We start from the raw sequence: 13,396 nt of genomic DNA on the forward strand, positions 1-13,396 counted from the left end.
TGCTCAGCTGGCAGCCTGGAGATCAGGAAGGGTCTCCTCATGAGGCAGAAGGCCTCCTCAGGAAGAGCACATACCACTGTGGGGGATGGGACTGAAAAGCATTAGGAAGCAGGTGGAGGCCTTCCTGAATCCTGTTTAAATGCTACAGTTGCAATCAGCTGTTGCTGCTGTAACAACCCTTGAACAAATCTTCCAGCCCATGTTCAAGCTCTAGGCTCTTTTTAGTTCTTCTTGCTTTCTGCCTCTTTTCCTTTTGGTACATGATTGGATTACGGTGGCCCTGGCCTGCTATATCAGCTCCTCCATGTGGGACCGGGACAAAGAGACTGAAAGTTCCTATTTAACTTTTGAATTTGCCCGAGTTCCCCATTACATCCAAACTTGAGGATATAATGGTGGTTTTTTCCAACTAAAGGTAAAGTGTGCCATCAAGATTTTGACTCCAGTGGGGATTTGAACCGGCAACCTTCTGCTTGTTAGTCAAGCATTTCCCCACTGCGCCACTTACTATGGTCACTTAAACAAATCAGGATCAAACGGGTTTAATATCCTTATATTTAATGTTTAAGGTTATAATGCCCTTATACAAAATTATGGTGTGGCCACACCTGGAGTACTGCGTAAAATTCTGGTCACCACATCTAAAAAAGGACATTGTAGAACTGGGGAAGGTGCAGAAGAGGGCAACCAAGATTTATCAGGGGCCTAGAGCACCTTTCTTATGAGGCAAGGCTACAACACAGGGGGGTTTTAGTTTAGAAAAAAGACAACTGCGGGGAGACATGATAGAGGTCTATAAAATCATGCATGGTGTGGGGAAAGTGGATAGAGAGAAATTCTTTTCCCTCTCACATAACATTAAAACCAGCGGTCATCCCATGAAATTAATTGCCAGGAAATTTAGGACCAATGAATGGAGATACATTTCCACACAATGCATAATCCACTTGTGGAATTCTCTGCCAGAAGATGGGGTGACAGCCAACAACCTAAATGGCTTTAAGAGGGGTTTGGATAACTTCATGGAGGGGAGGTCTATCAACAGCTACTAGTCAGAGAGCTATAGGCCACCTCCTGCCTCAAAGACAGGATACCTCTGAGTACCAGTTGCAGGGGAGTAACAGCTGGAGAGAGGGAATGCCCACAACTCCTGCCTGTAGGCTTCCAGCGGCATCTGGTGGGCCACTGTGTGAAACAGGATGCTGGACTAGATGGGCCTTGGGCCTGATCCAGCAGGACTATTCTTATGTTCTTATGTTTGTTCACTAACCATAGCTTGGATAAACCACAGCTCCTCAAGTTTGGATTTGACAGGAAGCTATGATTAGTTCAAACGAGAAAGTGGAAGCTTTCATTTTACTCCTCTTTTGAGCAGAAGAAGATGAGAGAGAGCATGTGAGTCTATGCTCTCATAACAGCAAACCATGGTTTGCATGTCTGAACTGAGTGCATAGTTTCCTCTTTTCCTCTGGGACAATTAAAAAAAATGGCCAGGCCCACATATCATGTGCCATTGCATAGGTATTATGGGCACCATGGGTGCTGCTGCATCTTCCAAATGCAAGTACTGCTAGAGAACACTTGCTCAAATACCAAATCCACACAAGGAAATTGTGCAATCACTCAGCCATTAAAACTAATGGGCATGCGATCACTCAGCCATTAAAAATAACGGGCATGAGATCACATAACTCCTTTGCACGATTTCAGCATTTACACAAATGCCTTCTAGCTTAACTTGCATTCAGATGCACCATTGCCTCTGGTGCGCAAAATACCTGTGGGACCTGATATGTGAGCTAAAGGGGCATATAATTCTAGTACTACACTATCATATGTACCCTTAGAATTTCTAAACCTGATGGTCCTGCCAATTGTTTTATAATCAGGACTCTACATAAGGGAATCATGCAACTTGAACTGAGCACAAAACACAGCAGAGGGTGCTTTGTAATGCACTGAATATATTTTCATCTATATTAGTTCTGTTCAGCTGAAGATGTTCAGCAACATAAAAATTATCTTCATGTAGGTCTTTCTTAGCAAGTATAGATGGTAAGTACTCAAAAAACATGTCCTAAGTTGGCAGTTAAATGTTTATTTCCCTGGACTGACTTTTCTTCTCTAGGGTTTACCAGGTTCTTCAGGACCTCCAGGTATAACCGGAAGCCCTGGAATTGTGGGATTGCCAGGCATGAGAGGCTTGCAAGGCATGGGTGGTCAACCAGGTATAAAGGTAAGGCAGGTGTTCTTCAAAACCATTCCACGATTCAAATCAAAGTATCAAATAGGACACTGATGTTCAATACAGTCTTGATGAAAGAGACATGTCCTGCATGTCTGGCTGCCACGGCAGCTCATTTTCTGCCCCTCATGCCCCACCTGGACAGGCTGCAACTGCACAACATTAATATTTTAGCAAAACAACTCCTATAACTCAAATGCATGTTATCAGTAAATGAATGTTAGGTGCCAGGTGGTAACATGAAAGAAGATTTCTCCCAACTCTTTCTTTACTGGACTCCAAGCATGAGTACCAGTATTAATATTAAGTCAATATTAACTTATTGACTCCCAATGGTTTTGATGGTTTTATTTGCTGTTTTGATATATTTGCTATATTACTTTTTGATTTGATTGGGATTTTTAATAGTTTTATTATTGATATTAGCTGCCCAAATGCTTCTTTGGAATTGCAAAGGCAGATTTTGAAATCAGTTAGTTAGTTAGCTAGTTAGCTAGTTGGACTTGAAACAAGCTTCCTTACCGAAGATTTTTCCTCCATTGCCAAACACAGGTTTAACCAAATGTTCTGTTCCTCATGTCATATGGTATCAGTCTCTGGTTATAAACAAAGGAAGTGGACCTTCCCACACTGCTGTGCTGTTAACTAAACAATGCAGTGCCACTCGTGTTATTAAAAGCACAAGGCTGATGCTAAACATAATGCACTTTTGTGGAGGAAGAAAAAGGAAGAATGGGATTCAGCATGGGGTGTTTTTTGGTGACAGCCTCATGTGTCTTACATGTTTTTCTGCCCCTAGTCTCAACATTTGTCCAAAGAACTCTCTCATAGCTTTGTAGCACTTCCACAGAAATCTTCAAAACTTCACAGTTTTAGAGTGCCACAGAATTCCAACTTATGCTAAAGCTTAGTCACTTCTGCTCCACACTGAATAAATATGCTGTTGATTGGTGTTGCTTTATAGCTACCTTATTTGCTATGTCCAGATAGTGTATGATATCAAATATCAAAAAAAACTCAGGTGTTCTCCTGTTGGACTTGTATATTTCATCATCTGTCCAAAAGTTATGATAGGTTCTAGATTTAGTGGCATTTTGGTATATGGTTTATAGTCTGTTCAGTTCTTAGTACATACATTAATTAAGAATTAAATATTTAAATAGGGGTCATGTTTCATAAAACTGCCTAGTCTCTCCACCACCCTCAGTTGGACTGAAATAGAATTCGAACAATATGTAACTCTGGGCATCCACCAATTAACTGTTCAAGGATCCCACCTAATTTTGAATGACTACTTATGCTTGCATAATTAGAGGGATCTTTTTCTCAAAAGTTGATTTTCTTCTTCAGTCGGTCAGTCATGTTTATTTACGGTCATAGACCAAAATTTACATACATAATAATACACGTAATATAGTAATAATATATACATAATATAATCAGGAACATGGACTCATCCTAATCAGCAATTTCCCGTTAGCATAATCTGATTTACCATCTGTTGTCTAGCCTTCTTAGCTGCCTCACAGAACTTAGCAACTTTAAATGTTACTTCCTCCTTCTGATCTGAGAGCAGATAGTTGACGTAAAATGCATTTTCTTCTTCCAATGCAGGGTGAAGATGGAAAGCCAGGAAGCAATGGTGTACCAGGAGAACGAGGTCCTCCGGGTCCACAAGGTTCTTCTGGGTTGAATGGACCACCAGGAGAATCAGGCCGAGATGTGAGCAAATGTCTTTGTATTAGTTTCACTTCAGGGATTAATGCTTATTGCCTGTAGAAGAGTTTCATAATGTTGTACACACCAAGTGAAGCAAGTAAATATCATTCAAATGTATATGCTTTTTAACTTGACAGTGGTTTTAAATTGTCTTAAGGTTCTCATTTTTAATTTGTTTTATGTTGTAGTAAACTGCCCAGAGATGGAAGTTTGGGGTGCTCAACACATCTGAAAAACTAACTAAATAAACAAATAAATATATATTCCATTCGGCCCTGTCAACAAGTTATAGGGATTCATGAGGCCTTAATCTCGAAGGCTCATTCACAGATATCTGTTCATTGCTTGATTTATCTGTACTTGGCTACTGTGACTGACATTTCAAACCATTCCCCCTTCCTTCTGTAGCATTCTCTGCCTTCTGAAAATATGTCCCTGAGGATTTGGGAAACCTCAGGGACATATCTTTGGGAGGCACAGAGGGCTACAGAGGGAAGAGAGCTCAGTGAAAATCACCCCTTCCCTGTTGTACATGCAAAACATTGTTCAGTATGTGCAGTGATAGTCCGGAAGTCAGTCATTGGCTAGCCTGATACACAGTTACAACCTCTCTATTAGGACTTGTGGTGCTGCTGCTGCTGTAGAGATCCAGAAATAGTGTGCCAGCATAACCACAGTTTTCTCCATGTACGACAATAGGAATAAATACATTAACACTGGCAGCGCTCTATAGTGGCACCACTGCTTCTGGGTCTGAAGCAGCAATGCTACAAGTTCTAACGGAGACATTAGGACTGTTCATCATGTCAGCTATTGTGTCTAAGATATATGAAAGCTCTGCTTGTGAAGTATCACTCACACTAAGTACTACTTGATATTAATAATTATAATGAACATGAATATGCGAATCATATTCAAGATAGGGTGGCCAGGTGCACATCGCCAAAAAAGAGGACAAAAGATGATACAAATTTGCATAAAGATTACATATACTAATTTTTATTTATATACGCAACTTTTAATAATAAAAATGCCTTTTCTGTTCTCTTTATACTAATCACATTTACTTAGAAGTAAGGCCCATTGAATTTAGTGGACTTACTCTTAAGTAAGTGTGTACATGGCAGTGTCTGTGACTCTCACATTCACACCTAGAAAAATGATGAGGAGTAAACCAGGCCCACCTGTCCACATGGGCGAAGGGCACAGACTGTCACTGAGTCATACATAATCCAGCCCATCACCACGCCACCTGCTTGGCACCCTAGGCGAACGCCTAGTTTATCTAGCAGATGGGCCGACTCTGCTAGGCAAGTATTGCAAAGCAACCTAGTTGGACATAAAGGGGTGGCTAGGAAGGCAGACCACCTATCAGGGCTCATAGAAAGGCCAGTTTACCAAATCATGACCCAAACAACCATTAAAATGGAGGATTATCAAGGTCAAAAGAGGCCACATGGCTACAGAACATGTGAATGACTAAGCAAAGAGAAATGTAGTGGCAATACCTTTGATAAGCCTTTATAACTATGATGATAAAGAATTAAATGATTTGTAGAAATGCTATTCCCAAAGTAAAGACTTCTGTATCTGTATATCCGTATATGTCTTCCATTGCTTTGATTTTATACTTATGTTGAGTGTATATTATTTTCTGTTTCCAAGGGTAACCCTGGATCAGATGGCTTACCAGGTCGTGATGGATCTCCAGGACCCAAGGTGAGAAGCCGCCTAATCAATGCAGTTATTCCTGCTAGATCATTGTGGCTATTACTGCTAAGCCATAATCAGTACTAGAGTGTCATTTAGTAAATCAATGGATTACTCACATTGGCCCTTATGATTTTCCCCTCAGGGTGATCGTGGTGAAAATGGTTCTCCTGGTTTGCCAGGAGCTCCAGGTCATCTTGGTCCCCCAGGTAATTCTGGTCCAGCTGGAAAACCCGGTGAAAGAGGACATCCAGTAAGTTTTAAAAGAATCTTGAATTATATGTTGTTGTTTGTTCCTTATTACTACATGACAGCAGAATTGTAATCCTGCTGTTATACAGCAATACTGCAGTAGAGGGGAAGAGCTCCAGCTTGTCCACTTAGTATTATTGAACTCTTTTAGATGAACCCATTCCACTTGAACACTACAAAAGCCGTCACGTACATTTAACCCTATAAAAGATTTTCACACATTTCCAAATGAGTTAGGTGCTTGTGAGTGGCATTCCTTTTGACATGCTGAAAACAGGGAGAGGTAAAGATGTTTCTTACACTCATGCTTTAGAATTATACTGTCACAGTCATTTTTTTACTGTATGTGTCAGTGAGTGCTACAGATCACTTTGCAAAATACAGTCATCCCTTGTGAACAACGGTTTTACCAACCACAGTTTTGAGTATATGCGAATGGGAAATAGAGACAGGTCTTGCCAACTGCGATCTGAGTATCCGCGGTTGGTGTGGGGTTTTTTAGTGGGGGGGGGGTTTCAGTGATTTTGAGAGGTTCAGAGGTTTGACCTGCTCATTCCTCTTGCTGACCCTTGCTGTCCCTTGCGAATTTAAAATGTCTTTGAGTGCTTTTTAGGGATTCACAAAATTTCCAGAGGTTCAATCTGTTCATTGGTGACTCTTGGCAATATTGCAAGATTTTTTGTGATTTTTTTAAGCATTTGGGGGGAATTTCCCCCTTTAATTTTAGGTCCTTTGTGGTCATGGTTCCCCTAACCACCTATTTTCCATAGACTTTAATGCCTTGCCAACTGCGAATCTGCCAACGGCGAGGTTTTACCAGAATAGAACCCTAGCATTTGGCAAGGGATGATGGTAAATAGCAATGGGTATGCAATCTTTTCTGTTTGCAGACAGGCTACTAATATAGTAGCCTCCCCAGCCCAATGTCCAGCTGAAGGACCAAGGCAAGGTTTGGGTACATGGAGCCTCATTTCTAAAGCCAGCATGATATACGAGACCTAAAATCTTTACAACTTCTAAGGCACGGATATTAAGATGGGAACCTTAACTTGCCATTTCAACGCTTTTTAGAGCATGAGTGAAAATGTAAACCCTTCTTAACTCTCATTTTAAACCGGAGTTTTTTAAATTATTGAATTGAAAATCCGCCCCTGAATAACTTGAATCTGATTTCTTCAACAATTTAAGTTGTTTTGCCAATAACAAAATTCAGTCCAGTGGGAAGCATCAAACTAATCTAAGTGCAAGTTCTTATAAGAAACAATGGGATATAGATGGCTTTGGAAAACCTAACTGATGGAGGCAACATTTGTAAAGTAAGTGTGATGGTGCATTTAGCAGCATTATCTTAGTGGCTGGGGTTGTGGCTATTCTCTGTTTTCTGATTAATACATTTAATTCCTAGCTAGAAAACTTATGTTGGACACAGACATGATTGTAGCTCCTTACACATATTAATTCTTTTCCTATAGGGGTCTTCTGGTCCAGCTGGCCCTGCTGGCCCTGCTGGTGCTCGTGGTGCTCCTGTAAGTTCCCTTCAGAATTTCAGAAGCTCTTCATTTCACTTATTATTAATCTGAAATGTATTTTAACTTTTCAACAATATTTTTCTAAAGGGCCCTGCTGGTGCACGCGGTGACAAAGGTGAACCTGGTGAACGTGGTAACAATGGGATAAAGGGTCATCGAGGAATGCCTGGTACCCCAGGCCCTCCTGGTCCATCTGTAAGTTTTTAGAACTCTGTTGGCCTATGAATCATTGATAGAAAAAGGGGGGAAAGTATTGGATTTTCAACCTGATCCTAGTGCAAAAAAGCATATTACATGACTGACAAGCTGGGGAAAGTTTAGAAATGGCTCCTATAGATTTGTACTGAAATGGCTACTGCTCTTCCCCCCCCACCCCCACCTTAAATGTCATAAACAGTTGTATGTTTTGATTGAGAAAACCAAGAGCAAAATTATGAACATGTTAGAATTTTCTACCCTGTTTCTTGGCTGTTTATTACGTTTCACAAAAGAAAGGTGTTCAGCAATTATACTTCAGACTTAGTTTTGTTTTTGTAGTAGAAAAACATGGCTGTTTTATCATCTCCACACATTCATGGAAACAAACATCTTTTATCAATTGGAAGAAGTTCATGAAAGGATCTCTTCATTATGAATGGCATTCAAGTTTTCTGATATGCACAGTGGATCCAATTTGTTAACCACAGTTAGTTGTGGTTAAAGCCCATTGAGATTAATGCAACAAGCTAGGCACAACTAACTTATCAGAACAATCCTGCCCATGTTTATTCGGAAGTAAATCCCATTGTATTCAATAGGGCTTACTCCATATGTGTGTAAGATTTGGATCAGGGCCTACATCAGTATAAAACTGAAAGGAGCCCTCTTCAGATGTTATTAAAAATAGCAGGGGTGCTAAATGGAAGTATAGCATCCCCAGAGTGTGCCCCACCCCTGTCCTAATGCATCCAGAAGCCCCGCCCACCTGCTGTCCACCATCATAGCAGTTTGTCCGCAGAGACAAGCACTGTAACTGTGGATATCTGCCCACGATTGGAAGACTGGGGCTCTAATTACAAACAGAATCTGTCCACAGTTACAGCATTTGTCCTTGTGGTAATGTGATGGTGGACAGTGAATGGATAGGGCTTTTGAGTGCATCGGCAGAGGTACAGGGCTTCAGGGCATAATTCTGGGATGCTGTACTCATGTACAGCATAACTGCTTTTTTATAGCATCTGAAGAGAGCTACTGTTATCCCGCAGTGCTAAAACCAATATTAATCTATGGGTGTTCTCTTTAAGATCATTAGCACAATCTATACAAATGTAATCACTCAAATCTTTTTTATTTCAGTAGTATTTGAAAGCATATAGCTGTCTTTTAACTGTGTCCATCGCTAATGCATCAGGTTTATGGTCCTATACATAATTTTATTATAGAACACAGAGAATCACTTTATTTATATATTTCACCTTGATGACGCAAGACATTGAGCACTGACAAGAAGTTTCAGCAGCATTTCCTGTCTTGGAAAAATTTCCTCAGCGTGTTCTCATTCCTGTTCTTCGCATGTTAATTGGCATGTTACTTAAAAGTGTTCTGCAGTATCTCTAATAAAAGCTACAAACTTTCTCAGTATTTAGAATTATTTAGGACTTAAGACCAATTCTAAAATTTGCCTAAAATCTGGACCAATAGAAAGATTTTTAACTGAAAGTGTGTGAGCCATTGCTACCTCCGTTGACTTATATATCCAAAGGATGAAGATCCTGTTGTACTGTTTATGTCTGGTAATAACATAAGAAGAGCCCTGCTGGATCAGGCCCAAGGCCTATTTAGTCCAGCATCTGTATTCTATAGTGCCTAATCAGATGCCTCTGGGAAGCCCACAAGAAGGGCATGAAGGCAATAACCCTCCCTGGCTTTTTGTCCCCTCAGCAGCTGGTATTCAGAAGTATACTGTCTCTAACCCTGGAGGTTCCATTTCATTATGTCTAGTAATCATTGATAGACCTATCATATATGAATGAATTTGTCTATATATTTTTTAAAAATGTCTTTGAAAGTAGTGGCCATCACCATATCCTATGGTAGTAAATGCAAAAAAATATGGAGGCAGTTCCCACGATCAGTGGGAATGGCCTCAGCAGAGCTAGCAGGAAGAGCGGGCTTAGCCTGCTCTCCCCGTAGACGACCCAGCAGTCTGCTCCGGACAGCCAAACTGGCCACCCACACAACTGCTGGCTCTGTTATGGAGCCAGTGGGTTCTGGGGGGAGTGGGGACCGATCAACCCCTGGAAATTCCAGCATGCCCTGCGCGAGCACACAGGGCATGCTGGAGAGACCCCCCGAGCTGGGAGGCAGCTTTTCACCTCCCCTCTGGGGGTCTCCTTGTGAGTTGCTGCAGCGCGGAGCTGTGCCGCAGCAACTCACGATCAGAAAACCACCCGGTTTTAGCACCGGACTACTTAAGCGGGTGACTGGTTTAGGAACCACCGGGCTCACAGCCGAGCCCGGTGGTTCTCACGATGGGAGAAAATCGGGCTAGCCTCTGCTAGCCCAATTTTCTCTCATTGTGTGAATAGCCTCATGGTGTTACAAAACAAGGAGAGGAATGCCACATCTGAATGTTACTATCTCTCTGTTATTCTTGTCTTAACAGGGTGCACTGGGACCCCAAGGTCCAAATGGAAACCCAGGACCTTCAGGTGCTAGAGTAAGTAATCTTCTCAATTCAATCTAAACTGAATGAATGCTCAAATTATAGCTAGACTATTAACAGAGAAGTAATGAGCTCTCCATCTATGCTATTCCATATTATGGTTTTGCAGTGCATGCAGATAACATTCTGGTTTCTTGTGCTGTTTAGGGTCCCCCTGGACCAGGTGGTCCTCCTGGAAAAGATGGTACTAGTGGCTACCCTGGCCCCATTGGTCCTCCAGGTCCCCGTGGGAGCAGAGGTGAATCTGGAACTCCGGTAAGGGAACCAGTGCACTTTAGAGCAGTGAAAAGAAACATCATCTTGAAAGCTATACTCCTTTTCCAGTGCACTAAAGGAACTTAGTGCAAGACAAGATAATCAAAAGATATCAGATTTTTAAAAAGTGAAATGAAGTCTGTGCTCAAAGGAATCTGAAGAATAGCATTGCTCAATAAAGAATGGCAAAAATAACCACCATGATACAGCACAAAGCTGAGCATACTTAAACCCCATTGGTTGTATCCAAAGGTTCCCTTTCTCCAATGGAAGGCGCTTCCTCAGTAGGAAGGGTACCACTGGATACAACCCTGTAATTTCTAAGTGCTTCAGCACACCCAACTCTGTGGCCAAAATGTCTTTTTTTTTTTTTGCCAGTTTTGTAAAGTGGTGGCAGAGGACCATCATTACCCTATTTTTGCAGAAACATAGATGAAGAAACTAGGTGGCACACTTTGTAAGTCAGGATGTCACCCACTAATTCAAAACTGCATTGGTATCAGGTTTTGTAGACTAAGGCTGAAGATGCTGATAAAACTATTTCTTTACTTTGTGTTTATATGTGAACTGATTTGTTTTGCTGGTTTCTATTGTTTTGTTTTATAGGGCCCAGCTGGTCATTCTGGTCCACCAGGGCCTCCTGGTCAACCTGGAGCTCCTGGCCCATGTTGTGGTGGTGTTGGTCCTGGTGCTATAACTGGTGAGAAAGGGCCATCCTATTATAGAGATGAGCCAGCGGAGGACAGAGTCACCATGACAGATATAATGTCTTCTCTGAAATCAATAAATAACCAGATTGAAAACATTGTTAGTCCTGATGGCTCCCAGAAAAACCCAGCTCGTAACTGCAGAGACCTAAAATTCTGCCATCCTGAACTCTCAAGTGGTATGTTCTATTATATTATTATCTAGATTGTATATTTGTATCCAGATCGTAGTGAAGTATCAGACGGTCAAGAAGCATACCATATAAGGAAAGAACTAGACATCACAGGAGACACAGAGCTGCCACGGCTGTGTCTTTCTTACTCCCCTGAGTTGCAGAGAAATTACTCGTCCTCTATAAATAATTAACCAAGAAGCCAAACTTAACTGAGAAACAAGGGTTTGATATTTATTACTAACTAAACATAGGTTAAGAAAACAATAAACAGACTAGCAGTCTCTTATGCAAGGAGAGGGAGAACCTCTCAGTTTGATTTCAAGGCAGCAAGTGAGGAGCAGACCAACTGTGACTCCACCCCCAAGCCAGAACATAGAGACATTTACATGGAGAAGCATGCCCCACACAAATATGTGAGAGAATGTCTATGGCAAAATCCCAACAACCTCTTTCCAGTAACATCTAGTAATATGACATATGATATGTCTTCATTACACTGGAAGCTCCCTCACCAATGGCAACCAGTGATCTGACAGGGGAATGCAAAAGTGCACAGTGCCTGCCATATATTGTTTTATGCTAGACATTACCAGAAAATGAAAAGAAGGAGATGTTGGCTGACATGATGCACAGCCTATTGCCCCCATAAGTATGCGCTGTTTCTAATAATTTATCCATATCTTGGACATGGTTGCAGTGGTCCCCCCCACTGGCCGCCATAGCATCACAAAGTTACCTTAAAGTCATAAAGGTTGCCGGTGCGGGGGGGGGGACTCAAGCGTGTTTGCAAAGTTCTTTCTTTAGTTCAATAGTGAATTTTCTCAGAGTGATCTATTTACTGGCATCTCTCAGATAAACATGATTTGCCATTACCTTAAATAATAGATAGCAATGTGGCCTCCATGTTCTTCCCACAATCCGCCTGCCTCTTCTCTCTCTCTCTCTCTCTCTCTCTGCAATAAACAAATTGATGAACACCTTGCATATTGATAAGAAAGGCAAGATTGATGACTGATAATCATCTCATCCAATACTCTTTTGTATTGATTATATAAAATTATATAATATATAGATTTCTCTCAATTGTTGCTCCAGCTTTGCTCTAGCCACTTATGAAGTTGTTTGTTTCCCCCCGCCCCTCCTATGGGTAACTCACATTGCTCATTCACAATGGGACAAGAACTCTGGAGTTAGAAATGCTATAAACTCGTAACCCCTGCTCTATATACCTGAAAATGTGGGTGAAGTTTTCTGAAAGAAAAGGTGAGGGAAGGGGGTTGGCTGTCATTCAATTAAAATACTTCAAAGAAAGTGTAAATAAAAATAAATTAGTATATATGGTTTGAGGATGATTAAACAAAGGTTAAGTACTATTATCATATATATTTACACTATTGCCTTCAGGCAGCACAAATATTTGCAACAGACATGAGGGGAAATGACTGAAATTCTGGTAAAGCATTTTATTTTTTCTGTATCACTGTAGGAGACTATTGGATCGATCCTAACCAAGGTTGCAAACTGGATGCTATTAAAGTATTCTGCAATATGGAAACTGGGGAAACATGCATCAATGCTGCTCCGAGAAGTGTTCCACAGAAAAACTGGTGGGCCAGTCCAGGACCTGAAAAGAAGCATATTTGGTTTGGAGAGTCTATGAATGGAGGCTTCCAGGTAAGAACTATATCACTTGGGATGAGTAACATTGACTAGAGTCCTGTATTCCCATTGTTTCTCAATAGAGTTAATTCTGTTGCACTTATTGACTATTCAGGCTAGCCAATCAAAAAAGTAAACCTGAAACAGGAATACAATACGATTGTAAGCAAAACTATTGTGTTTATACTACAGTTCAGCTACGGAGATCCAAACCTTCCAGAAGACGTTACAGATGTGCAGTTGGCATTCCTCAGAATTCTTTCTAGTCGAGCCTCTCAGAACATCACCTATCACTGCAAGAACAGCATAGCTTATATGGACGAGGCCAGTGGGAATGTAAAGAGAGCATTAAAGCTTATGAGTTCTACTGACAGTGAAATCAAGGCAGAAGGAAACAGCAAATTCACATACACTGTTCTGGAAGATGGCTGTACTGTAAG

At 41.2% G+C, this 13,396-nt stretch overlaps 1 protein-coding gene across 1 annotated transcript in view; it reads left to right on the top strand.

Annotated features, from left to right (window-relative positions):
- Positions 1–13,396, top strand: part of COL3A1 (collagen type III alpha 1 chain) — a 114,667-nt gene that overhangs the window by 98,302 nt on the left and 2,969 nt on the right. The window contains exons 40-50 of the mRNA XM_053281462.1: positions 2,129–2,236; positions 3,860–3,967; positions 5,630–5,683; positions 5,820–5,927; positions 7,399–7,452; positions 7,543–7,650; positions 10,100–10,153; positions 10,307–10,414; positions 11,021–11,300; positions 12,784–12,971; positions 13,149–13,391. Of these exons, the coding sequence (XP_053137437.1) occupies positions 2,129–2,236; positions 3,860–3,967; positions 5,630–5,683; positions 5,820–5,927; positions 7,399–7,452; positions 7,543–7,650; positions 10,100–10,153; positions 10,307–10,414; positions 11,021–11,300; positions 12,784–12,971; positions 13,149–13,391 (1,413 nt within the window). The remainder of the gene's footprint in view (positions 1–2,128; positions 2,237–3,859; positions 3,968–5,629; positions 5,684–5,819; positions 5,928–7,398; positions 7,453–7,542; positions 7,651–10,099; positions 10,154–10,306; positions 10,415–11,020; positions 11,301–12,783; positions 12,972–13,148; positions 13,392–13,396) is intronic.

This window comes from Hemicordylus capensis, chromosome 1 (assembly GCF_027244095.1).
Source record: "Hemicordylus capensis ecotype Gifberg chromosome 1, rHemCap1.1.pri, whole genome shotgun sequence".
NCBI classification, from domain to species: domain Eukaryota; kingdom Metazoa; phylum Chordata; class Lepidosauria; order Squamata; family Cordylidae; genus Hemicordylus; species Hemicordylus capensis.